Source organism: Littorina saxatilis, linkage group LG1 (genome assembly GCF_037325665.1).
Source record: "Littorina saxatilis isolate snail1 linkage group LG1, US_GU_Lsax_2.0, whole genome shotgun sequence".
Classification (NCBI taxonomy): domain Eukaryota; kingdom Metazoa; phylum Mollusca; class Gastropoda; order Littorinimorpha; family Littorinidae; genus Littorina; species Littorina saxatilis.
Window position 1 is genome coordinate 71,466,430 of NC_090245.1, and position 27,195 is coordinate 71,493,624.

A 27,195-nucleotide genomic window follows, 5' to 3' on the forward strand; every position below is an offset into this window, starting at 1 on the left:
CAGTTTGGAAATTGTTCATGCTTTCATCTCTAATGATTTATGTTCTTAAATGAAGCCATTTATTCTGGCATTTTATGAGAGTTATTTCATGATCAATGGCCTTAAAATACTAGCATGGGTACTTCAATTGCTGGCTTCAACTGTCACATTCACAATGAACAAGTCCACAGTGCTTATATGTTGAGATTATAGTTTATTTTGCGTATTATAATTTTAGAACAAAAGGAATTACACATACATATAATTCAAAAACAGCAAATAAATATTGGTCCCAGGAATCTGGTGAAGCAGTCATAACCACCAGCCAAGCTAGCTTTTATTTACACTACGTACGTGTATCACAGATCAGGCCTACTGAGTATCTAGGATGGACGGTCATTATGATTATCATTATTTCAGTTACAAACGCCACATCAGTTACACACTTGTCTTACTCTTCAGTAGCTTCCACACAAAATTGACACATTTATCAAACGCAATTAAAACAGAATCAAGTTTGACTCACATTTTGTCACCATAAAAAATAATGTCAATAACATTTCATGGACTCACTGACATAACATAATGTCACACGCTTTCCTTCTTTGCCACTACTAAAGCAAACGTGTGCAAGATTGTATGTTACACGCTTTAGGAGCATGGCAAGAACGGATTCAAACTCAAAATCGTCCCTCCAAAAGCCAAAAAATTAACACACGACTTTTATTTCTCCTGCTGTTATCGTTTCTTCTCTTTACACATTTTTCAACACTCAGAATACTGAAAATGGCATCCCAGACAACAGTACTGTTTCCATACGCGAATTTAGCGTCTGAAACTATAAGGACAGAGTTCTGAACATAGATGACAAAGATCCCGGAATGAACAAACATTTCGCGGATGCAGACACAGAAAGACGTCATGAAGAATGCGATGCTTCAAAAGATACAGACTGTGACGATGACTGTGACGTCATTCACATACACCGAGACGTCATTCACAGTTGTTCGGTCACTTCCGTCAAAAAGTAGATCTCTCCACAATGGCTGCTCCTGTGTTTAGGTTTGTCAAGCTTGAGTACACAAAACGTGTTTGTTCTCTCCTCTGTTGAAGCTGTGAGACATAAATGCTATTCCGACTTGGTCGTGTGACAGAGTTTTCTTCCACACTCGATTAGCTGATGTCTAACTCAGCCTGACGGCTTCGTTAGACAATCAACATAATCTCGTGTGAAGAAACATCTGTCACACGACCAAGTCGGAATAGCAGGTAATGCGTTCCTTGTGACTACTTTCACTATAGTAAACAATAAACATGTAATACAGACTTTTTTTCTGATCAGCAGCAAAAAGGAGTAAAATGCTTCTGATGACATCACAGAATACCTATTATGCACCATAGTTCATAATAACACAAATGCAAAAATAATAATTCAGAACTGTACAATTACCAAAATGCAAATAATGTGTTACAGTCGAATTGCTAACTAGAAGTTACGATAGACGAATCTCGAAAATAACTCTTTCGGGTTTGTATGGGTTGTGAAAGAGTGAATACCCTTGCTTTTTTACTGGACAAACATGGGAGGGGCCAATCACTAGTGTGGCGTGTGTCGGAAACACGTGGACATGAGCACATGTGACTTTATTTGTCAGAGGAAAAGCAAGGGTACTCACTCTTTCACAACCCATACAAACCCGACGGAGTTATTTTCTTCTGAAAAATGCATACATCTTCCACAGGTACAGGGCTAACATGTTTTTTTTGTAATAACCACATGTCTTTCAGATGCAAAGTAAAATTCCAAATGAATTAATAAATACATTAAGAATAGCTGCCTCCTGGCTTTCAGTTCAATGTAATAATGCAAAAGCACACAGTCAAAACCATGTTACTTTGCAAAGTGGAGGCAGTGCCTCAGTTATACAGGCAGTCTTTATCAAAGCATGAGGTCTTTTATTGAAGTTTGTTTGTCATGCTGATTATCTTTCAACTGAAGTTAAACTAGTGAAATGCAGTTATTCAAAGAAATCGGGTTTCATGAAAAGATTACAACTGTGCTTCTTCGCACCGGCCCCCGTGGCGCAGTGGTTAGCGCATCGGACTACGGGCCGGGAGATCGTGGTTCGAATCCCATAAGGGGTGCGTGGGTTTTTCGAGATTCGGTCGGCTCCTACCCAGAGTGGAAGTGCTAAAGTTCCAATGGGAAGGCTGGGATCACACAGTCGAGTGTCATTCACTTCATGAATGCGATTGACTCAGAAAGCGCGAAAAAAACAAAACTTGTCTCGATTCCTGTGACCATTCCTGCTCAGGGCTCTCATGGTGACCTTGGTCCCAGTGTTCCTGTTCCAGCCATCCCTGAATATTCTGCTGCCAGCCTGGGATGCTCCAGGGGGGTCGACAAAAGGACGCAGTGGCGGTCTGCTCTCTGAGGAGACGCTCACTCAGTCTGGCTCCGCGACTTAACAGTCAGTGTCGTAAGTAGAGGGCTTAGTAGGTAGCGGTGCCTGTGTCCCTTGCCAGGAACAGGACCAATACTGAAGACCGTCGAAGTGACTCAGCAGCAGTGCAGTGTCATCTTCCGAGGGTAGCCTACCGCAGCGGCCTGGCATCCTTCCCTGGAGTGTCTGTAAAATTAGTGAGGGTGCCCAGGTGTCTGACCAACACTGGGGGCTCATTGATTCGACAAAGTCTGGCGGCGGAACGAAGTTCAGGGGTGGATATTGCAGTGAGTGCTGGGACAGGGCGGCGTGGGAGCATACTGGGAGAAGGAACAAGCGTCGGGACAAGCAACAAAAAAAGAGAATGAAACTATATAAAATAAATACATAGAAAAGAAGAGGGAAAAAAAAGAAAAAAAAGGGAGGAGAAGAAGAAAAGAGAAAGAGAGAAAAGGAAAAAAGAAAGAGGAAGAGTAGAGAGAAGAGATGAGAGTGAAGAGGAGAAAGAGGAAGAGAAGAGGAGGAGAAAGGGGGAAAAAAAAAGAAAAAAAAAGTGCTTTTTCGCACACGTAGTTTTCCGCTTGCAGTGCTCCACTCGGACAACCGCGGTTGGGTGGCAAAGCGGTGATCCGACTGTCAGTGTGACCACCACGAGTCCATGAAACTGGCTTCTAGTCTTCATGACCTGTGGCAGAAGCCAGTGACGGGTTTGTTCCTGTCTGTACCAGTGTCTTCAGGCGTCCCAAATGAACCAGTGCTCTGAAAACACAAAGAAACCACCAGTGTGATGACTGATTTGAACCATACCTGCCTGTTGATTGTTAAGTATGTTCTGTATAAAATGTACAGTTGAGGGGTTCAGTATATTTTCATAAACTACAACACCTGGTTAAAGAAAAAACAAGTCGCGTAAGGCGAAATAACAACATTTAGTCAAGCTATCGAACTCACAGAATGAAACTGAACGCACTGCTTTTTTCACCAAGACCACATACTCGTAGTTTCGTCAGTCCACCACTCGTGGCAAAGGCAGTGAAATCGACAAGCCATGCAGAATAGTGCGGTAGTGGTCGCGCTGTGCAGGATAACACGCTTTTCTGTATGTCTATTCTTTTTAGCTTACTGAGTTTGTTTTTAATCCAAACATATCATATCTATATGTTTTTGGAATCAGGAACCGACAAGGAATAAGATGAAATTGTTTTTAAATCGATTTCGGAAAATTAATTTTAATCATAATTTTCATATTTTTAATTTTCAGAGCTTGTTTGTAATCCAAATATAACATATGTATATGTTTTTGGAATCAGAAAATGACGAAGAATAAGATGAAATTATTTTTGGATCGTTTAATAAAAAAATAATTTTAATTACAAGTTTCCGATTTTTAATGACCAAACTCATTCATTAGTTTTTAAGCCACCAAGCTGTAATGCAATACCAAAGTCCGGCCTTCGTCAAAGATTGCTTTGCCAAAATTTCAATCAACTTGATTGAAAAATGAGGGTGTGACAGTGCCGCCTCAACTTTTACAAAAAGCCGGATATGACGTCATCAAAGGTATTTATAAAAAAAAAGAAAAAAACATCCGGGGATATCATTCCCAGGAACTCTCATGTCAAATTTCATAAAGATCGGTCCAGTAGTTTAGTCTGAATCGCTCTACACACACACACGCACAGACACACACACACATACACCACGACCCTCGTCTCGATTCCCCCTCTATGTTAAAATATTTAGTCAAAACTTGACTAAATGTAAAAATGTACAGTGAACCCCCCCCCCCCCCCCTTTAAGACCTTTAAAATGTCCACCCTTTAAGACCTTACTTTTTCAGATTTTCTGTTCATGACCTCTGTAAATTTACCTCCATTTAATTGAAACTCCCTCCTTCTTAAAACCTGATTTTCTCATATTTGTTCAGGCCTTAAAAAGAGGTTTTCACTGTATAGTTTAACTCAAACAGGAGTAATCATTTTTTTATTATTTCCCCTCAGTTACTGAGTGATTTAGCTCCAGCATCACACTGACCTTTCCAAAGACTGTCCCCCAGGCTCCACTTCAAAGTCATAGTCCTTCAGGGCAGGGATCAACTCTGATGCTTCTCCATTCTGTCAGCACAAATAAGGCCATTGTCAACAGAAAACATTTGTATCATCACAACTTTATAAAGAAATCAGCGTGCAAAGAGAGAATTAATAGTTTAAAGTTGTTAACACATTTGTGACATCAACTCTTCTTCTTCATCCTCAAACCTTGAAATGAATTAATAGTTTAAAGTTGTTAACACATTTGTGACATCAACTCTTCTTCTTCATCCTCAAACCTTGAAATGAATTAATAGTTTAAAGTTGTTAACACATTTGTGACATCAACTCTTCTTCTTCATCCTCAAACCTTGAAATGAATTAATAGTTTAAAGTTGTTAACACATTTGTGACATCAACTCTTCTTCTTCATCCTCAAACCTTGAAATGAAGTAAAAAGACCAAAAAATACTGAACTCACGTGTGAACGAAGATTACGAAACAAATAACTGAGCGACGTTAGAGTTGAAACATGGTTTATATTAGTTTTTTACTCTTCGCTAACACGTTCAGAATATTTTGGTCTTTTTATTTATCGCTCTCACGCGCAGTCACCACTGTTCTTCTGCTTGAAATAAAGTGAAATCACGTATAACTAGGGTAATGACTAACACTGTTCTTTATCATAATAGGAACAGTACACATATAGTTCATGCATTTCAGCTTCTCTTCTCTCACTCACTAACACATTTTTTTTCTCAATTTTTACGTCTTCCCAAAAGTGACCAGACCTGCCAACCCTTGTGAAGCCTCAAACGTAGCAATTTAGAATGTTTTTTGCAATTTTCAGCGTAACAAATGGTGTTTAGGTGTAGCATTTTCTAAGATGTATTCCCACATATGCATTTACGCCATCTTGAACAAGTATAGACATTTTTAATAAAGTTTCAAGAGAATGCAGGAACATAAAAAGGCCCAATAGAGAGTATCTGCAGTGCCACTTTTCAGTGCAGACAATGTTTCATGACCCATGTTCTGACCGCTACATGGACTGTGAAGCAGAAATGAGTACCAGGACTCACAAACAGAGGAAACTGTTGCATGCTTGAGATTATTTGTTTAAGCGTAGCAATCTTGGCGTAGCAATTGCTCTTAAAACGTTGGCAGCTCCGAGTGACTGACCTGATGCAGAGGCTGAGAGGCAGACGGTGTGTTGGTGGAGGTCTCCTCAGTCTGCAGACGGAACAACATCTGTTTCAGGGCCTCCATGCTGCCCGGCTGCTGCCCGCCGCTCAGTGTTGGTGACTCTGGACGCATCTAAAACAAAAATACAAGCTTGGGAAATTAGAAAATGGTACAGTATACTCTGTGCTTCTTCTTGTACACAAATTAAACATGGGATAATTCAAAACTAAAAGAAAACACAACAGAAACGAGTTTGGGTAAAATCTTCATCAAATTTTCGGCAGCCCCTTGCTGACTTCTTCAGAATGGTAATGAGAATGAGCAAGTAAGGAATGACTGCACGTGATGTATAGCGTGTTGTCATGATAGAAAGTACGTCATGGGATAATTCATTCAAGAATGTCTGTATCATGCATACACAATATAGGAATGTGTCATTTTTCACTTCTTACGTTGCCCCGATGCAGTGGTGGCTACTTTCCACCAGCTCTCTTTCAATTTTAAGTTTCAGATTTAAATGATACAGCAGGAGAAAGAACACGCCTGTGATATGGGTCAGAGCTAGAAAAAAGCCGTCATGAACTGTTTTTCATTCAAAGGGGAGCTAGTAGTGATGACCACAGTAGACATTTGTCAAAGGGCTGCTACAATGTGGAGGTTTAATTTGTGCAAATGCATAGCTGGCAAAGCTTGCCAGAACAGGCAGAAAAACAAATGTATTGATCAACAATTGTACAGTGGAATCCGGGTACAACGAATCTCAAGGGAGATACATTTTAGTTCGTTATATCAGTAAATCGCTGTAAAGTGTTCAACCCTAAATGGCCTCAAGACAAGTTTTCCCACTCACCTTCAAATAATCGTCCCATCGATCTTTCCTTTGAGAGTACAATCTCTGCATGCTTCATAATATAATCCATAGAGAGGCATTGTTCAAATGTTCACTTTACTGTAATTTTAGAAGTAACATTTAAAAAGTCGTGTAAAAGCATGTACGGTATTTTCCGGGTCATAAGGCGGGATTTTTTTTCCTCGAGTGTATCAAAATAGAAAAAAACCAAAGAGACCGCCTGAGTACCAGTCAAACAACTTGTGATAATGCATGTTTCAGCTGAGACATCAAAGAGACCGCCCTATAGATTAAACTGTCACTGACCCCGTGCAGGAAGTGTTTCCTCTCTCATATGACAGGGGAACCACCTCTCATAGCTAAAACTGGGTCATTGACCTGTGTGTGTGTGTGTGTTCATTTTGTGCACATGTGTTAGTGTTACTGTTTGTGTGTGTGTGTGTTTGTGTGTGTGCGCGCGTGCATGAGTCTGTACTCGTGTGTGTGTGTGTGTGTGTTTGTGTGTGTGTAAGAAAGAAAGAGAGAGATAGGGAGGGATAGAGAGAGAGAGAGTGTATGTGTGTGTGTGTGTGTGTGTGAATGTCTGAAGAGTACTCGGGTCCAGCGCGAGCGTTTTTTTTTTTTATAGACACTGACCTTCTTCCCAGGGGTCACCGCGCGAGAGAAAAAGACTACAGGGAGGCATTGACGTCAAAGACTTTCGACGGTGACGTAATTACGTCACTATTCTTGGTTTACGGTACCATTCCGCGGCTTTGCTACGAGTATGCCATAGTCTTGGTTGGCCGAAATCTTGCACCGTTCGTTGTAGCCTTGTGACTTTTAGAGACAAAACTGCTCTGGGGGGATGAAAACGTGTTTGTTATAAGAGGGGTTCGTTATGCAAATGAGTTCAAAAGGTTTGTTGTAGCCCGAAAGTAACAAGTAAGAAATAGAAGGCTGTCTGCCGGGAAATCAATGGCAGTTCGTTAAAAGCGGGATTTCGTTATACCCAGGTTCGTTATAGCTGGACTCCACTGTATTAATAAAGAGAAAAGTGAACACTTACAGCTGAAGCCTGAGCTTTACCCGAACAGGAACTGTCAACATGCACTGGTGCCTTGCTGCAAACAACAAACCACAGAACTTTATAGGTGACCACAAGTAATACATGCTGCAGACAATTGAGAGTTAGATTAGATACAATTAAGCAAATTTCTCTCTTTAGTCCTTGTCAGATTATATCTGAAATGTTCTTAATGCAATACACATGTGTGATCTAAAAGGTTGGATCATTTAGTGATGTAAGAATTCATCTCATTCAACCAAACTAAGAATTTACTTCTTTTGTGAACCAAAGGCACATGAACAAAAGTACAAACAAGAAGGGCAAAGCCCATACGACTCACATGCTTTACACATTTTTCCTACCAAAATACATGTGACCTTGACCCAAGGTCAAGGTCATCCAAGGTCATGCAACACAAAGCTGTTAATTCAAGACATAGGAAGTACAATGGTGCTTATTGGCTCTTTCTACCATGAGATATGGTCACTTTTAGTGGTTCACTACCTTATTTTGGTCACATTTCATAAGGGTCAAAGTGACCTTGACCTTGATCATATGTGACCAAATGTGTCTCATGATGAAAGCATAACATGTGCCCCACATAATTTTTAAGTTTGAAACAGTTATCTTCCATAGTTCAGGGTCAAGGTCACTTCAAAATATGTATACAATCCAACTTTGAAGAGCTCCTGTGACCTTGACCTTGAAGCAAGGTAAACCAAACTGGTATCAAAAGATGGGGCTTACTTTGCCCTATATATCATATATAGGTGAGGTATTGAATCTCAAAAACTTCAGAGAAAATGGGAAAAATATGAAAAATAGCTGTTTTTTAGGCAACATTTATGGCCCCTGCGACCTTGACCTTGAAGCAAGGTCAAGATGCTATGTATGTTTTTTGGGGCCTTGTCATCATACACCATCTTGCCAAATTTGGTACCGATAGACTGAATAGTGTCCAAGAAATATCCAACGTTAAAGTTTTCCGGACGGACGGACGGACGGACGGACGACTCGGGTGAGTACATAGACTCACTTTTGCTTCGCATGTGAGTCAAAAAGAGAGAGAGAGAGAGCGAGAGAGAGAGAGAGAGAGAGAGAGAGAGAGAGAGAGAGAGAGAGAGAGAGAGAGAGGTCTCATCTATCACTTTAACAAAAAGTTAGCAACACTGTCAGAATGTATGGTCAGTTTAAAATAAAAATGTTACATTCAACAACAGCATGCCTTTTCCCCAATCAAACTCAAAAGATGCAGAAATATTGCTATTCTGATCTAGACACGTCGGCATTATACTTGTCTCGTCAAAATATCAGACCCTATTAATTGCTACGCTGAAAACACAAATCGCTGTTAATCTCTTCTTCCTCCCTTCATCAAAACAAGGCCAGGCGGGATTTAACCCTCAGGAGCCTGTTATGAAACAGGAGCAAGTCTACTTTGAGTGTTTGATTTGTTGATAGAGTTTGATAAGAAGTCTTTTGAGTGATAATATATTTATGTGATAGTGAAATTAATTATTATAAGGTACAGTATGATAGAGTCAAGTTGTTTGACACATTTAAAGATTAAAAAACAGAAAGAAAGAACAAGAAGGGCAAAGCCCATACGACTCACATGCTTGACCTTGACATGACCTTGACCTTCAGGGTCAAGGTCAAATAACTAAACCTAGCAATGACATCATACACTAAGAACTGCTTTACACATTTTTCCTACCAAAATACATGTGACCTTGACCCAAGGTCAAGGTCATCCAAGGTCATGCAACACAAAGCTGTTAATTCAAGACATAGGAAGTACAATGGTGCTTATTGGCTCTTTCTACCATGAGATATGGTCACTTTTAGTGGTTCACTACCTTATTTTGGTCACATTTCATAAGGGTCAAAGTGACCTTGACCTTGATCATATGTGACCAAATGTGTCTCATGATGAAAGCATAACATGTGCCCCACATAATTTTTAAGTTTGAAACAGTTATCTTCCATAGTTCAGGGTCAAGGTCACTTCAAAATATGTATACAATCCAACTTTGAAGAGCTCCTGTGACCTTGACCTTGAAGCAAGGTAAACCAAACTGGTATCAAAAGATGGGGCTTACTTTGCCCTATATATCATATATAGGTGAGGTATTCAATCTCAAAAACTTCAGAGAAAATGGGGAAAATGTGAAAAATAGCTGTTTTTTAGACAACATTCATGGCCCCTGCGACCTTGACCTTGAAGCAAGGTCAAGATGCTATGTATATTTTTTGGGGCCTTGTCATCATACACCATCTTGCCAAATTTGGTACTGATAGACTGAATAGTGTCCAAGAAATATCCAACGTTAAAGTTTTCCGGACGGCCGGACGGACGGCCGGACGGACGGACGACTCGGGTGAGTACATAGACTCACTTTTGCTTCGCATGTGAGTCAAAAAACACACAAGGCTAGCATGCATTATCACCATCCAGTCAGTGAGAATGCAACTTACAAGGAAGGCATCATGGCTTCCCAGGGTCTGTCTCCATCCAGCAGATCTTGGTCAGCCTCATGACCGAGCCCTGTTGCTCCTTGTTGCGTCAGTCCCAGCCCTCTGCTCTGTCTGGCCGGTGTCAGCGTCGGGTCATCCAGGCACAGCTTGCTGGCTGTTAGACATACACAGCACAGCATCTTACAAACTGCTGTTTTCTTTCAGCTTACACCATGCTGGAACCAACATGTTCTGTAGTTTAGTAGTTTGGTGTGTCAAAAAGCCTGACGCTTCTGCTTCCTTCTGCAAAAATGTTAAGGCTAAAAATAAATTAATTTTTTCTGATTCCCCAACCGACCCTATTTTTTTCTCACAACTTTTTGTGACCCTTCAAAAAAACAAAATTAACATTAGAAAAGACAAAATTCAATTTTAAAGACTTTACAAGAAAAGTTACTCTTCTTCAACATCCAGGGGGGAAGAAAACATGCAAGATTTCTCGCCAATAAAAAGCCACATGCACCTTTGTTGGTAAAAGACAAACTTCAGTCAAAAAACAAATAACAAAACAAAAACAAAAGTAACCGAAAGAAATCAACCCAAATTTTTTTGGGTCTTTTCACTGGAAACAACATGTTATTTTTTGTTTTGTTTTGCCTAACGTAAATCACTTAATGATCACAAAAAGGCTAAACTTTCAGTTAATAAATTTCAGTTTAACTTTAAAAGCACTTGCATGCTTATTTTGATACCCTCATAGAATAGCAATTCAATATATATTTGTGTCAGTTATCTTTACCTGCCAGTTTGTCTGTCACACAGAGAGAGACACACAAAAAAGGTAGGGAGGTTCTTTGTGTACCATGAGCATGGCATAAATATCCTCAGCCATTTTAACAATAGCTGACAATCACAAGCAAAACAATATTTGAGTCTGCCCCCTTATCTTACTGCAGTAACCCTGTTCCAAAGGCACATAAATCTCACACCCATATATCATACCCAGTCACCTGACAGAGACTGGGCCACACCACAAAGACAGGCTAGGGTGGATCAGAACTGGCTTGGAGTTTTAAGCCTTTGTAGACACAGCTTTTCAAAGCAGGAATTTTGAGTGCATGAAACAAGGATCTCTTTGATAAGCTCCAGATCATCTTCTAAGAATCAAGATAAAATATATCATGTCAACAGTCACACAAGGGAATTTCTGCAAAGCCACAAAGCTACCACTGTCTTTGCAATGCACAAACTTCAATCTTTCATGTTCCGACACGTCACAAAATAAAATGAAGTAAAGTGGGGTTTATCAACGCAGTGTACAAACGTTTGGTTGTCCAAAGTTGTGATTGATGAATGTATTTTATTCCTTCTGAAATATCAAGCGTTCATGCGATTTACTGATGAGAAATCAGTGCTGTCAATCAGAACAGGAGCAGCACATAATTCACTCTAGTTCTTGCACAGCATGCTACACTTAGGCCTAAAAAAAAAATAGGTGTGGTTACGGTAACCCGACCTACCCTATTTTTAGGGGCCGACCCTATAACTTTTTATTACATTTGTAAAAAAAAACACCCCAAAAACCAAGAAAACGAGTGCAGAAAACGCAATGAAAGCGAAAGCGCACGAGTCGTACACTTATTTCCCTGTCAAGTAGGTATAATTTGTACACATTAGAAAAAAAAGTTTTAAAAAAAAAAGTGATTGCCTACCTGCCTACCCTATTTTTTTTGGCTATGTTACCATAACCACACCTATTTTTTTTTTTTTGCCTTATACTTATTTACTACCCGTTATGTATGTTAGTATGTAGGATAGCAATGAAGGAGCACGATACACAGGCAAACTTAATTGATTTTCTCAACACCTGGATGAATGAAAGATCATCTATTTTTGTCATTCATCTATCAATCTTATTATTTATTTATTTATCTATTATTTTTCATTTTTAACTAATCTTTTCAGGTAATCAATTATCAACCAAGTGAACAACAGTCTTTTTACACAAGTACCCCATTACAATTCTTTGACCAAGTTTCAAATAAAGATCTCATTTATAGTTATTCATCTATAGTTAACAAGCAAATAAACAAACACAGCAAACAAATAGGGATATCCACTTAGACATACGTTGCGGATAGATTTCTTTCCAAGCACACAACAAATTGCGAACAAAAAACATGATGTATAATAACGAGCCAAAGGCACAGAGAGAATACTTACACAGATTGCTGTCTCTGGGTATTGGACTTGCCCCAGTGACATCCGATAGCACACCAATTTGTCGACCAATGCCGTTGATGGAATCCACACTGGAGCACCGCGGAATCCATCCCGTCCCACGATTCGTTCTCCCAGTCTCCACATTACCATTCACACCTGACAGATACCTGTCCATGGAACGCTTGGCCTCCGCAGAATCTTTACACACTTTTTTGCGTAGAATGGACGCAGAACTATCCGCTCCAACTGACGAACTCAAGTTTGTCACGTCAACACCTGCGAGATCCTGATGAAACCGGTTCATGGATAGCGGAGGTTTGCTCCTGTCCGCATCTCTTCTCTGCCCGACACTGTTTCTCAAAGCACTGCTTACGCCACTGAAGCTGTTGTTCCGAGAAACTCTGGCAGGGCGTCTCCCACGATGTTGAGGGTCATCACTGAAGGACACCTTGTGTTTGCTGGGACTAGTGACCAGGTCGGAGAAGCTCAAGCCAGGCCCTGCGTAGGACAGATCAGTGGCTGACGAGTTGTCATTTGGGTCCATGATGCCGACACCAGCCATCCTCCTCAGCCCCGTCACAGCCAGCGTTTCAGCAGCATCACGCAAGTCCTGGGTGTCCACACTGGATGCTATGTCCGACTGGTCAAGTCCATTCACCCAGCTAGGAGCATGGCGTCCTCCTGTAGCACCCCTCTCTGAGAAGATGGTATCTTCCAAATTTGCTGCGCCTGATCCATTGGTTCTTTGTTTAGGGCTGGGTGGTACAAGTTCCTCAATCCAACTGGGAGGACCTGTGGGTCTTTGTTTTGTCTCTTTCTTTTCTGTGGTAGAGTCGGAGAATGCAGGGGCTTTGAGGTTTTGCAACCGTTTCAAGATATCCTGAGAGTCTGACAGGAGAGATGTACTTTGGTTCAAATCGTGGAGAGCTTTATCCTCCCACAGTGAGGACTGGGGCCCCAGACTGTCCACTGAACGCCGTCGCCCTGTGTCACGCAGAGAGTGCTGCTCTACTGAGCTGGGCACAGGGCCCACACTGCGCGATCGAGTGTGATGGGCGGGTGTGTAGTAGGAATACCTGTGGCGACTTCTCCCCTCTCTACCTGCCCCCACAACACCAGCAGCCTCAGCAGCACTATAAGGGTTGATGGAGAGTAGGATGTCTGTGTTGAGACTGCCAATGTCACTCACACAGCGAGGGCTGACCAGAGGGTCCGACTTGATGTTCTCCAGAAGCTGGCCTGACCGGTTCAAGGCGTCCTCAACTGCAAGTGCAAAATAAGGCAACAAAATACAGTGGTGATAGGATATGCCATAGTGACAAGCAGAAAGCGTTCCTAGACTGCATGTACTCTTCCACTAGCACTGATCCCTCATCAGGAAGAAGTCATATATTCTTATTTCCAACTTTCCCTTTTCAAATTATTCACATTTTGCACTTGCTTCAGGCAATTTCATTTTTATTCCTTCCTGTTCTTTTTTGTCCCCCACCCCCATTCCCTTTGTCTGATTTTTAAAATTATTCATCAACGTAGAAACCAAAGAAATACTAATGATCAATGTATTCAGTCCACTAATTGCAAAGGTTGTAGGATAGTGTACGTATTCTTTCCTGATGCATACTCAGGAATAAATGCTTTCTTCTTCCTGCAGTAATTATGACTGACAAAGTAGTAAAACAACAGACAATATCCCTTCATAAATGAGGGTAGGGTTACCATGCACAAGTACATTTTAAGACCCCCTAATTTAAGACTCCCCTCTGGGCGGGGATGTAGCTCAGTCGGTAGCGCGCTGGATTTGTATCCAGTTGGCCACTGTCAGCGTGAGTTCGTCCCCACGTTCGGCGAGAGATTTATTTCTCAGAGTCAACTTTGTGTGCAGACTCTCCTCGGTGTCCGAACACCCCCGTGTGTACACGCAAGCACAAGACCAAGTGCGCACGAAAAAGATCCTGTAATCCATGTCAGAGTTCGGTGGGTTATAGAAACATGAAAATACCCAGCATGCTTCCTCCGAAAACGGCGTATGGCTGCCTAAATGGCGGGGTAAAAAACGGTCATACACGTAAAATTCCACTCGTGCAAAAAACACGAGTGTACGTGGGAGTTTCAGCCCACGAACGCAGAAGAAGAAGAAGAAGAAGAAGACTCCCCTCCCTTTTAAGAACCTGCTTTCTCAGATTTTCAGTTCATAACCTGTGTAAATTTACCCCCATTTTAAGACTCCCCTCCCTTTTAAGAACCTGCTTTCTCAGATTTTCGGTTCATAGCCTCTGTAAATGTACCCCCATTTTAAGACTTCCTCCTTTTTAAGACCTGATTTGTTCAGATTGTTGGAGGTCTTGAGGTTCCACTGTACCAGTATTCCCATTTGATTTCACTTGTAAAAGTTAAGCACTTACCCTCTTGTTGCAAGGAACTCTTGCTGCCTGAGCTGTTGGAGGAGTGATGTGTGTCTCTAGGAGAATGCTGCATGTTTCTTGGAGAGCGCTGCACATCTCTAGCTGAATGTCTGGAGTCGTCGGAGGAGTGTGATGCATTATTGGCCTTTTTCAGCAGTCTTGTCAGTTTCGCTTCCCTCAGTGCATCCTGTGTTAGCGTCTCCAGTTCTTTCTGGGAAGGCATGGCGGTTAGCAGAACCTCTATTTCACTCTTAGCACGCCTCGGTCCCACTGCCGGCACCCCGCAGTCCTTGCGCACAGCTTCCACGTTTGCGTACGTGTACCCATTGTGAACGACACCGTTTGGTACTGGAAGGCTGTGCTCTGGGAACCCGTTGGACTGAGGCAGAGATCTGTTCTGAAAGTCACTGCTTGAGGTCAAGGTGTGGTGAGGAAGTGATGTGCCTGTAGCACTAAGATGAGAAAGTCCCAAGGAGTTTGAAGGGGTGTAATGGGTGGTGGCGTAGGACGTAGAGAAGCTACCCTGCGGAGTCCCAAGAAAGCCGGATGACTGCTGCTGTCGAGGGCTGCCCAAAGAATTTCCCATGGTAGAATCTTGTGCAGTGAAGCTGACCGAGTGTTTTGAAGAGCGCTGAGCGGAACCATCACCGTTGAGCAATTGAGAGGAGTAAGGAGAGCGAGCGTTGTTCAAGCTTCCACCCAACACATCAGAAGGTCTAGGACTTCCAGTCAACAGTCCCGTCACATTGGCAGGGTTGGTCCTGCTGTGCGGCACTGGTGACATACCCCCTTGAGCGCTTTTCTGAATGAAGGCATCTTGAGAGGTGTTGGCGCTCAACCTGCTAGAACCTATCGGAGTTGACTGTTTGCCATCAAACTGTTGCAGGTATGCCGACAGAGCGTCTGAGGCTGAGAAGTAGCTGCGTTCACCCACTCGGATCCTCCCGGAGTCACAGCGGATGCGCGAGGATGGAAGAAGCTCTGTGTTTGACCGAGACATGGCGGAAAGTGGTCGCAAGTTTCCCTCTATGTGTTTCATGATCATGAAGACATGCTAGGACTGGTTTAGTTACTTTTAGACCTTTAGGTCATCTGCATTATCATGGCAGCCAAAGGGTGTGTCATTTTGCATCATCTGAAAAAGACAAACAATTTTTAGACTTCTGTTTTGTTGAAAACTCTGAAACCACAATATATTTTTAACCTGTGGCCTTTATTCGTGTAAGCAGGTTTAACTTTAACACACACAAACACCCACACTCCCCCTCCTCCCCACACACACACTGGCCCTCTCAGATTCTAAGTGCCTAATCCAACTTCAGAATCCTGTAATCACCTAAAACACCTTTAAACATTTTTTTTTTTTTTTTTTTTTGCTGCTAAGAGTAAGAGCAAGTTAGAAAAGGGTTTTCAAAATATGGAAAACATGGTAAGGTGACAAGGGGGTGGAGTAAAAGAAGAAACAATACCACACAAGACCACAGTATCTAAGCCCTCTATCTTTCCACAACCATCCGCCCCCACAACATGACCCATGCCCACCCCTCCCCTGCTTCTCAATAGGCAGAAAGAGTATCCAGAATTCTACGTGAATATGTATAATGAGTCCATTGGTGCCTGCCGCACAAGCTGACATTTACAAAGGCTACTTCAACAACACAATTACCCAATCTTCACAAATAACACTTGTTTACAGGCAGCTAAGCCTACCAAACAGTATCGATCAAAATGCAGATCCAACACATCGTACCAAAACTTGCTACACATGCAAGTTTATTCGCAGAAAGATCACAGAATAGTTTCCACTTTAATTCCAATATTTTACTCCACCTTCCCGCATGCGAACCACCAAACGGCAAACTCTGTCTGTGGTAATGCAAATCTAACAAATTGGGTCAGGACTAAGAAGCTTCACAGAAAGTTCACTGAGTAGAGTGTACATTAATTTCCACTTCACTTTAGCCTTTCTGTCGGCAAGCTTCTCAGCAGCTTCGTAATGGAAATCGGGGTCAGAACTTAGTTAGCACACACATTTCACAGTCTACAAACCTCTCAGCTGCTACATAGAAACACTGGTGTCCGCTGCAAAGCAAATCAAACAAATCGGACCCGAACTCAGTGAATAAACTGCACAGAAAGTTAATTCAGTGGTTCATTAATTTTCACTTCCCTTCAGCCGTTCTGCTTTTCGTAGGTATATGGAAACGTACCTTAAGCCAACAAACAACGTCTGCCGTCATGAAAATCCCACACTGAAATCGGAGCCAGATCTTAGCAAGCTCACACACAACTGACTGAGTTTCACTGAAAAGATCACAGAACAGAGTGTCCATTAAATTCCAGCACTTCACTCTAGCAAGACTCGCCGTTTTTCCGTTCTACAGAGGGGCGGTAACGCGTCTCTGATAAGTTAATCCCTGGGATTAACTCTTGAAAAACACGCTGCCACCGAGCCTCTATGCGTCTCCTACTGGCAGCCTTTCACGCGGTTGGTTATGAGTGGAGGAGAAGAAAACACACTTGGCATTGATTCCTGCGACTCGGCGGTGCACGGTGAATTGGTGTGATTACTAAATCAAGGAGAATGAAAACCCCCAGAGATAAGAAAGAAAACACGCAGTGCACACTAAGCAGAAAAAACCCTTGTATGAAAACAAGTCTGTGAAAGCACAATGAACATTTATGCGAAAGCACGCACACATTTTAGAGAAGTGTTTGTGAACGTGTGTATTAAAAAAAGAAGAAGAACATAAACAAGCGCAAACACACAAATCTGAGGAAGTTCAGTGTAGACAGAAAAAAAAAAGTTTAAGAAAGAGAAATCGCCGGTGAGGGGTGGGGTGAGAGAGAGAAATGGACAGAGAAAGTGGGAGACACAGAGAGAGAGAGAGAGAGAGAGAGAGAGAGAGAGAGAGAGAGACACACACACACACACACACGCACACAAACACACACACACACACAGGCAGACCTTGGCGAAAGCGAACTAGCAAGACAAAGCAAACATTTATGATAGAATGATCAGGGTCTTCACATGGCCACTCCAATACTGTACTACGAACATTCTCACATGCAGACCACCCGTTTGTGCCAATAGTGAAGGAAGACTAATAAAAGTTCTTGGAGCCCCCACTAAAGCGTACATTACAAAGACCAGCCCTGTTGGTGTCGTGTCATACAAGTACATGTCAACTATAAAAACACACCATGATAGGACTCATCTCTTTCTTGACAATTCTCTGGCGAGGCAACATTCGGTCAAATTTATTAGTTCACTGTTCAGCCTTCGCGTGTGTCGGTTGTATCAGATCCGAAAAAAACCCGGTCCCAAATGGCCTAACAGGTTGAAGGTACGCACAAGAAAACCAACAACCATCTAAAAAGAATGTTGGTTCGAACTCTCCGTGGTCTGATCTATAGAAGCAAAAGAAAGCAAACCATCTCAAGGACTCTATCTTATTCACTTGTAGAAACGCAGGCCTGTTTCAGCCACCACCATGTGGCAGATTATGCCCCTCTCACACACCAACCACATAGAGAGAGAGAGAGAGAGAGAGAGAGAGAGAGAGAGAGAGAGAGAGAGAGAGAGAGAGAGAGAGAGAGATTCTGTTTCTAGCTGGTAAATGATATCGGAAGTCAAATGCACATAACACACATCTCGGACTTCATAAGGTATTAAAAAAAAAAAAGGAAACCCCTTTTCCTGACGTTAATAACCAAAGAATATGAAGTCTTTGGGATAGGCAATACAACGACACACGTAGGAATCAAACAGGTTCTCGCTCAAACAAAACAATCTCCAAATATAATAACCTGCAGACCGGATATATTTCACGGCTTGGCATACAGCAGATTAGCCATTTTTCACGAGTTCCCGACCAGCCACGTAACGAGATTGACAGGAGGAGTCACCCGTGACTTCTGCCAGCCACCCGTAACGCGACAAGACAACGGGGAGATTAAGCTATCCGTTACACCCACCCGTCTTCGCTGGACAAGCAGTCAGCCACACCGACCCACCCCCCCTTGCTGATGTCAACAGGGGTGTGACAGTTCAGATATGGAGCTCAGACAGTTTGATGTGTCGCTGTCACGATACTACCTGTCACCATTCCAGTCAAACTGAACGTTATACTAAAGAATATACTATCTGAAGGAGACTGCAAACAAACAAGCATACGGACGGACACAAAAATGAAGAAATAATCGCAAGTAAGCAATTAAGCAAACAAACAAATCATACACACACACACACACACACACACACACACACACACACACACACACACACACACACACACACAATGCAACAAAACAAAAATTACAACAAAAACACCACCAACAAACACAAAACGAACGAACGAATGAACGAGCGAACAAACAACTTCTAAACCAGCACCACATTCAATTTTGCTCTCTGACTGAATGCCAGAAGAAAGCCGCGATGGATACTGTTTTCAGTCTCAAATTCTAGGATTAAGTGCGAAAATCATTATCTGCGTCAAAGTGAACCCAGCAAACACAATTAACAATAATCCAACCACATAAAATGAACTGGAGCATACATTTAAAACACGGAAAAAAACGAACGTTTTCCTTTGTTGGCAAGAATCCAACTGCAAAGGCAACGCAGGCAGAAAAATCGTGTACGCCGACGCAGTGAAACGAAGGATAACCCCAACGTACGGTATACCTCTGCAACACAGCTGACCGCAACATCACGCCCGAGAGCACAGGAAACAAAGCACATAATCGCACCATATTGTGCAGGCAGAAAATAACTTTGAACACAATGAAGTCAAAGCTTGCGCCAAATTGTTGGATACTACGCTCATTACTGGCTTATGTCCCAATCAACCACATTGGATCATCTCGCAACGACCCGTATTTCTAAGGATCACAACCCAAAAAAGCCTTAGTTGTGCTCAGTCAAATTGTGTTAGAAAAACACACATCACATCACAACCACAGCAAGTAATAATAAAGAACTCGCTCTTTAAAAGAGATTATCTATACGGATACCAACAGCAACCTTTAAACGATTTCTTTGGCTCTGCAATTGACATACGATCAAGTTTTCAACTGCTAAGACCGCAATAATTCTTCTGACTTGTTTGGAAACATTAAACAAGTCGCGTAAGGCGAAATTACTACATTTAGTCAAGCTGTGGAACTCACAGAAAAAAACTGAACGTACTGCATTTTTTCACAATGACCGTAGTCCGCCGCTTGTGCATAACGGAGTGAAACCGACGAGCCTGTTCAGCGCGGTAGTGGTTTCGCTGTGCTGCATAGCACGCTTTTCTGTACCTCTCTTCGTTTTAACTTTCTGAGCGTGTTTTTAATCCAAACATATCATATCTATATGTTTTTGGAATCAAGAACCGACAAGGAATAAGATGAAATTGTTTTTAAATCGATTTCGGAAATTTAATTTTGATCATAATTTTTAATTTTTAGAGCTTGTTTTTAATCCAAATATAACATATTTATATGTTTTTGGAATCAGGAAATGATGTAGAATAAGATGAACGTAAATTTGGATCGTTTTATATAAAAAAAAACCACAATTTATTACAATTTTCAGATTTTTAATTTTAAGCCACCAAGCTGAAATGCAATACCGAAGTCCGGCCTTCGTCGAAGATTGCTTTACAAAAATTTCAATCAATTTGATTGAAAAATGAGGGTGTGACAGTGCCGCCTCAACTTTTACAAAAAGCCGGATATGACGTCATCAAAAGTATTTATCGAAAAAAAGAAAAAAACGTCCGGGGATATCATTCCCAGGAACTCTCATGTCAAATTTCATAAAGATCGGTCCAGTAGTTTGGTCTGAATCGCTCTACACACACACATGCACAGACACACAGACACACACACACACAGACACACACACACACACACCACGACCGTCGTCTCGATTCCCCCTCTATGTTAAAAAATGTAGTCAAAACTTGACTAAATGTAAAAATGACGGCTCAAAGTCGACGATCATCCAGAACAGTGCTCTGAAATCGCGATGTCCTTTTTTTGAAGCGCTGACTGACGAAAGAAAGATGTGAAATTTAAACAAACATGGTCGAATTGTGAGTTTTACCACATGATCAATAACCGATCGGGCGAAGGCTGAGTGTAAAAAAAAAGCTCTTTTGTATACATAGATGCTAACTCCATTTCATCCCCATACGCAGCGAGATGGCACTAAACTGAGGTTCTGCGAATGAAAACACTCCCGTCGGTTGAGAGTGTAACTTTAACTCTGGAACAGTGACGGGAGAGACCTGGCAGCTGTAGAGGGCGAGAGGCTCCGGACAAAGGTCCTTCACAGTTTGGTGGTCACAGAGAACAATTTTTTTTTTTTAGCTAATCAACGATACCTGCCACCTGACTGTCAAATATCGCCGTGATAAATGTTGCCAGTTTTGCTCGGAAAGAAATCTGAAACCAACACGAACCGAATCGATCCGACGTTTGGTTTGAAAAAAAAGCAGCAGATAAACGTTTCGATTATCACGACGTTCTGTCGCCGTCAAAACGAATTATCTTCCTCGATTCGTTTTTGTTAAAAAACGGGGAAAATGACATTGTTTACGCTACGTTACTTTTCAGGACAACTGAACCAATTCAAATACCATCCGACGACGATAAAAATAGCAACCTATCTAAAATGAAGTATTTTGTGTCGGGTTCGTATTTATCGTTGGATAAGTAATCCGAGTCGAGTTCGGACATATCTAAGGCAAAAAAACAAAAAAAAACAAGTCTGTTTACGGTAACATTGGCAAACAAAAAATAGGTCGGGATTTTTTTCTTTTTTTTTCTTTAAAAAACACACATATTTTTAAGTTATTTTGCCAAAAAACAAAGATTTAAAAAAAAAAATTTAAATTATTTTTTTTCTTTCCCAAATGCCAAAAAAAGTCTAGGGTCACGCGAAAAAAATAGGGTCTGTCGGGATACCGTAAACAGACTATTTTATGTGTGTGGCCTAAACAAGAATACAGCTTTTGGGACGAACTTTTTCCATTTTGCAGACGTTTCTCGGATTCGGACTGGATTCGCACGCCAGATTCGTACAAAAGGAAAAGCGGTCTTCGTTGCACTAAATTACTTCGTTAGGAATACATTCATCACACTCAACCAAAACAAAGTAGCGTCGTTCCTAACTCTGGAACAGTGACAGGAAAGATCAGCCAGCTGTGAAAATTGAGAGGATCCCGAACAAAGGATCTCTACGGGTGCGTGGCCATGAAGAACGAGGTGTCTGTACCCTAAAACTGATACCCGCCAACCACCAAAACTACCGTGATTTATGTCGCTAGTTAAATGGGTGGAACATCCACATACCCGGGAATTATTCTTTGCGTCGATTCTAGCGAACCTTTTAATCAGCAAAAATCGTCCGGGGCCACTCATTTGCTGAAGGGGTGTTAGTTCTGTTGAAATAATGGTAACTAACTAAAACAATGCTTCCACAGATCGAGTGAAGTCGGGTACTGTTCAACCAGTTACAATTCAAACCCCGCAATTAGAAAAATAATGACAGTATCAGCGTAGACATACTGCTATTTTGTTTTTGAAGGAAAAATATTCGGCAACTATCCAAGCGCGCAAGCCAAATTAAAGAACGACGGCTTGTCATCTTAGAGCTTACGAGTTTCCTCAGTGGCGACAAACCATGAGCTGGTCCTCACTAAAACAAACACTTTCAGGAAAATCAACACCAGTGTTATGCCAAGACTAGTAACACCCAAAGTCAGTTACGTGTAGACAACAGAAGACCCCAGATGGCCAGATCAATGTCTTTCAGTTCCACAGATTTTCAAGTGGTGCGGCGGGTACTGTAGCGCCCTCTTAACGGTACCTATCACCCCTCCCTAAACAATCAAACGATCAATCATCACCTCGTCGACCTTCCTTGGTGAGTAGGTCTGACCTACGAGCGGTCAAACCGGACATTCAAGTGGTCCTCTAAGATGTGTCCGCCTCCAGCGTAACCATGTCAGCCCGTTCATCTCTAGGACAAAACTTGGTCCAACTCTTTCTGGTGCCAAAGATGCCTGACCGGGCTGAAAAAGCCCCATGACCTTTGAGAAAATCCGCAAGTGTCATCGTCCATTTTTAGTGGTGTCCTCTTTTCTTAATTACATCGACATTTATGTCTCTACCAATGTTCTCCTTTCACAGAACACTTATGTAGTGTCTCCAAACACGCAAAACCATTAAGCTTTAGCGCAGGGCAATTTTCAGTTCCTTGGCTACCCACCTGAAAAATGTCACACAATCTTTTTGCAGCAAAAATGTGTCACTTTAATTGCCTACAGGTCTGCCACCTTGGAATCTGTCCCACAACCACTGGTCAACAATAGGGCAAAGAAAGAAGTCTTCATTTATTTCTGACACACAAGATGACAGGGAGTCAAACACTTCAGAGTATTTCAAGAGCCTTTAAACAGAACTGTCGGTGCCAGGCGAAAGAGTGGTGGGAAAGGCAAATCAACTCATTACCGCTGAAGACTTCAAATCCATTAGGCTAGGCGCACAAAACAAGGGGCGGTAGGGGGAAACCTACCAAAGACGTGTCCATCTGTATTTTACGGGCCAGTGATAATAACCTCGCACGAGCCCTGACGCAAAGTGAAAAGAAATTAATCTGTTTGTTAATCCCTTCCAAAACATCCCGGGGGAAAAGCGGCGCCACAGGGGTCCACCGTGAATGAGATTGGGAGGAGTGTTGGGGCTGCCCCGAATCAACAGTCTTTTGATAGCAGCACGGTGAAACAGTGGGTGTTGGTTTTGCAACAGGTTCACATCTTCAATCGGTCTCGGAGTCCGCTCCTGATGCCGCCAGTCTTTTTTGCTCAAGCAGAAGTATGTTTGTTGGCACCGCTAAGAAGTCTTTTCTTAGAATGGAACTGAGAGCAAGCAAAAACAACCAGCCAACGCTTCTGTTTACGTAGAGGCTAACAGCGATTTTCACAGATGAATGTTTAAAGTGATTGAAGCTAATGGGATTCTCGAGGTCTAAAATCAAGACTGTTTCCATCAATGTTATTTGCTATCGGTTGCGATTGTTACAACATAATATCGTTATTCTTATCGCGAGCTTGTCTACGATACACAAACAGATACGTATACCATCAGACAGCGAGACAATGCGAACTTTTGTGTTCATTCCCTATGATTTATGTTACAATTTCTTCAGCAGATTTAGATTTCTTAGTCTTGCCACCTCGGGGCGGAAAATCTGCGTAATAAAAAAGAAGCGAACAAACAAACAAGCCTTGTACAAAGGCAAACGGACAGAAGGTTTGCTTACACCACAGTTCAATCTCCTATCTCTTGTTTCAGACGGCATGACAACTTACGGTGACGTAATGAAAAATATGAAAGAACGAGTCACAGTTCACAATATTTCGCAGCAAAAACCAGCCGCGTCAAGCGATATCACAACATTCTGTCAATCTGTTGGCCTCGAATAACTGTCACTGAACACAGTGCGCTTTTTTCACTGACACTGCCCGAAACCTGTAAACCGAGACGAATTAAACGAGTCTACGCGGAGCATCGGAACAGTGAACCTAATGTGCATTAAACGGATTTTCTTTAACATTCAGTACATTTTTACATAAAACGCATATTTTTGGATTCGGAAAGTAATAAAGAATACACTTTTTAATTCTAATTTAAAAAAAAACTATTTTAAATTAGAAATTTAATGTTTAAGTTGTAAAGCTAAGATGCAATCCCTTAGTCCGGACCGGGTCAAGTGTGATTAAAAAAATAAAGTCAATTAATTTGATTAAATAAAAACGATCGCCACAGTGTGATCTCAACTTTGGTTAATGGGCGAAGATGAAGCCATCAAAAGCATTTAAAAAACACCAAAACAAAACATAAAGAAAAACACACACAAACAGAGAAAATATTAAGTGTGAGGACATTGTCTGGAAGAATTCACATGTTGAGATTCATAAATATCTGTTCCGTAGTTTTCTGAGAATCGCTTTGCACAGACAGACATTCAGACAGACACCTCCCTCTCAATTGCCATTCCACTGGAATACATTGCGTCAGAGCTTGACCTTGAGCTTGTAAAAAAAAGAGAACAAATCACCCGACAGTAGACATAACTTTGTCAACGAATTTTGTGTCTGTCTTTCTCGGATGGCACCCTATCCTCGCCTTTCTATTACTGTTATTTATTGCTGAATTAATTTTGTAACCGACAGCCGTTACAATCTGCAAATCAATTTAATAAAACAAATCAAAAACCGTAACTCACACTTTGAGCAGATGCAGCAAGGCTTTTGATTTTGGGAATTTGTCCCAGTGGAAAGATGCTCTTATTCCATGTAAAAACGTGGAAAGGTTTTGGTTGGTTTACACGATCGTCAATACATATGGTACCGGTAAGGACGGAACCTTCAAGTTAGAGGACAAGCCTGCAATTTTTATGCAGTTGAGACTGTGCCAAAAGGTGACGTTTTCATGTCAGTATGTCCCAAATGACATCACCAGTACATTTTTCATTCTATCTAATCTGTTTTCGTTCTATTTTTTCTAATAACATGCGTTAACAATTGATTGCCAACTGGAATGGAAGAGCACAAAAAGTGTAACTGGATATGTAGTTTCTCTAGAGGGAAAAACATCTTCCACTTTCATGTCAGTGTGTCCCATGCAACATACATTTGCCAAACAGCTATGTGCAAGTAGATTATTTGTTAGTGGTATAGAAAATACTGATCAACAATTAAAGTCAGTTTTCACATTCATTTTCTACCTATTTCTTATTTGTTTATTCTGTTGGCAATGGTGAAATGTCAGCAATCGTGTGTCATTCGGGACAGTAGACATGACACCTGACCTTTTGGCACAGTCTCAGTTATGAAAACTCTGTTACTGTGACCAATCTAACATGCACAATAGGGACGAACTTCCTTCCTTCAACTCCAGATTATGGTCGTAGTGACGATACCGGCACTTTAGTAAAAGCTAGATCATGGACGAAGTCACCCTTCTATAACTTACATTATGGCGAGTCGAACTTTCTAAAACTGTACAGCATGGATGTCTGAAGTTTAACCTAATAGAAGTATTCGCCCCTTTACATTTACATTTACATCACCCTTTTAACTTATATATTAGCGAAGGAGTTCCCTATTTTAAATCCACATTATGAACGAAGTCACTGTTTTACAATCTTCTCTCAGCAGTTATAGTCAAGGTAAGACAAGAACAGCATATCAAGCTGCGCCTTATCGGTTTAGCGACCAAACCACAACATTAGTAGCCCGAACTGTGCTCTAGAAATAGTTCTATTGCCGAGTTTGACTAAACCCATTGGGATTCGTGATAATCGAATGAGAGCTATCGATAACAGTTTGCGAACACGAACATCACAACACACGGACATTGCATAGCTATTCCAAGCAAGCCAGCTGTGTAGACTTTAGGAGACACACCGTCCCACAAATTACTACAAAGATGGGGCGATTTGGGGTATCAGGCCGGCCACACACCTTTACCTCGACGGCTCAATAGTAAAATGCCACATTGACCAGTGGTCACAGCCGATAAAAAGTACTCCACAGTTGTAGAAATGCCTGTGATTGTTGCCAATAAAAGTGATATCAGGGCGGGGTGTGTTCTCACCTGCGGGCGATGAAATCCGAGTTTGTCCTGTTATCGTCTGTCCAGAGACAGTGTCCACAAGACGTAATTTCTTCCAGCTACCAGAAAGCTCACCGTCTTTACACTTCCAGGTACCAGTGAGCTGTAAAGTCTCAGAATCCTAGCTTCAAAACAACGCCTCAGGGGTAATCTAACATCACGAAATTTCTATTAGCTACCTCTATCTGGTCAGTGTCGCTTACCTGTAAATACCTCTACCTTACCAGAAATATGCTAATATTTGCAACTTCTTCTTCTTCTTCTGCGTTCGATGTTAATATTTGCAGCTAAAACTCCTTGTTTAATCCTAACTTGTAAACAACGAATCCAGTCTTTCTTCTCTTATCCTAGCTTGGAACACGGTCTTTATATTGAATTTTGTTCACTAAAGCACATATTCTGCCTCGCATTCTTCACGTCCCAGCCTATGACGAGACACTTACAAACACGCTTGAGTTCCACCCACAACCAAAAGACGAAGAGGGCTATAGAACAATGTTTATAAATGGGATTAAAATGTCGACTCGATCGTTGGCTCTTGCTCTGCGTCCACAGCATATGCCAGGGTGCAAAACACTTGAAAAAGTGAGTGTGTTCGTTTTTCCAAGTCTCAGAAGAAAGTCCATAACATGGAGTGAAAATATCAACCAGATCGGAGTCTTTTTACTCCGAGTCTCGGCCAGAGCACAGCGTACGCCAAGGTGCAAAACACCGTGTTCCACCCACTGAATAAGAAACTGAGTGTTCGTTTATCCAAGCTTCAACAGAAAGTCCATGGAGTGAAAATATCAACAAGATATGAGGCTTTTCCCCCCGAGTCTCTGCCAGGGTGCAAAACACTGAGTTGCACCCACCAGCAGAAAACGGAGAATGTTCTTTACGTGGTGACAGGAGCAAG

General features: G+C 41.7%; 1 protein-coding gene across 1 annotated transcript; it reads right to left on the minus strand.

Moving 5' to 3' along the window:
• Positions 1–173: 173 nt before the first annotated feature.
• On the minus strand, positions 174–27,195 carry LOC138977616 (uncharacterized). Its single transcript, XM_070350371.1, has 8 exons — positions 26,280–27,195; positions 14,619–15,753; positions 12,217–13,479; positions 10,015–10,168; positions 7,537–7,591; positions 5,636–5,770; positions 4,458–4,537; positions 174–3,182 (listed from the first exon to the last, which is right to left on the minus strand). Exons 2-8 carry the CDS (start codon positions 15,661–15,663, stop codon positions 3,095–3,097), a joined length of 2,820 nt encoding a protein of 939 aa, XP_070206472.1. The 5' UTR covers positions 15,664–15,753; positions 26,280–27,195; the 3' UTR covers positions 174–3,094.

Excerpts from the sequence above, each read along its gene's own strand:
- LOC138977616 (XM_070350371.1), bottom strand. The coding sequence starts at position 15,663 with ATGATCATGAAACACATAGAGGGAAACTTGCGACCACTTTCCGCCATG. Across the intron at positions 5,771-7,536 it reads GTAAAGCTCAGGCTTCAGCT|ATGCGTCCAGAGTCACCAAC; the intron begins GTAAGTGTTCAC and ends TTTTTGTTTTAG. Across the intron at positions 3,183-4,457 it reads GGGGGACAGTCTTTGGAAAG|AGCACTGGTTCATTTGGGAC; the intron begins GTCAGTGTGATG and ends TTGTGTTTTCAG.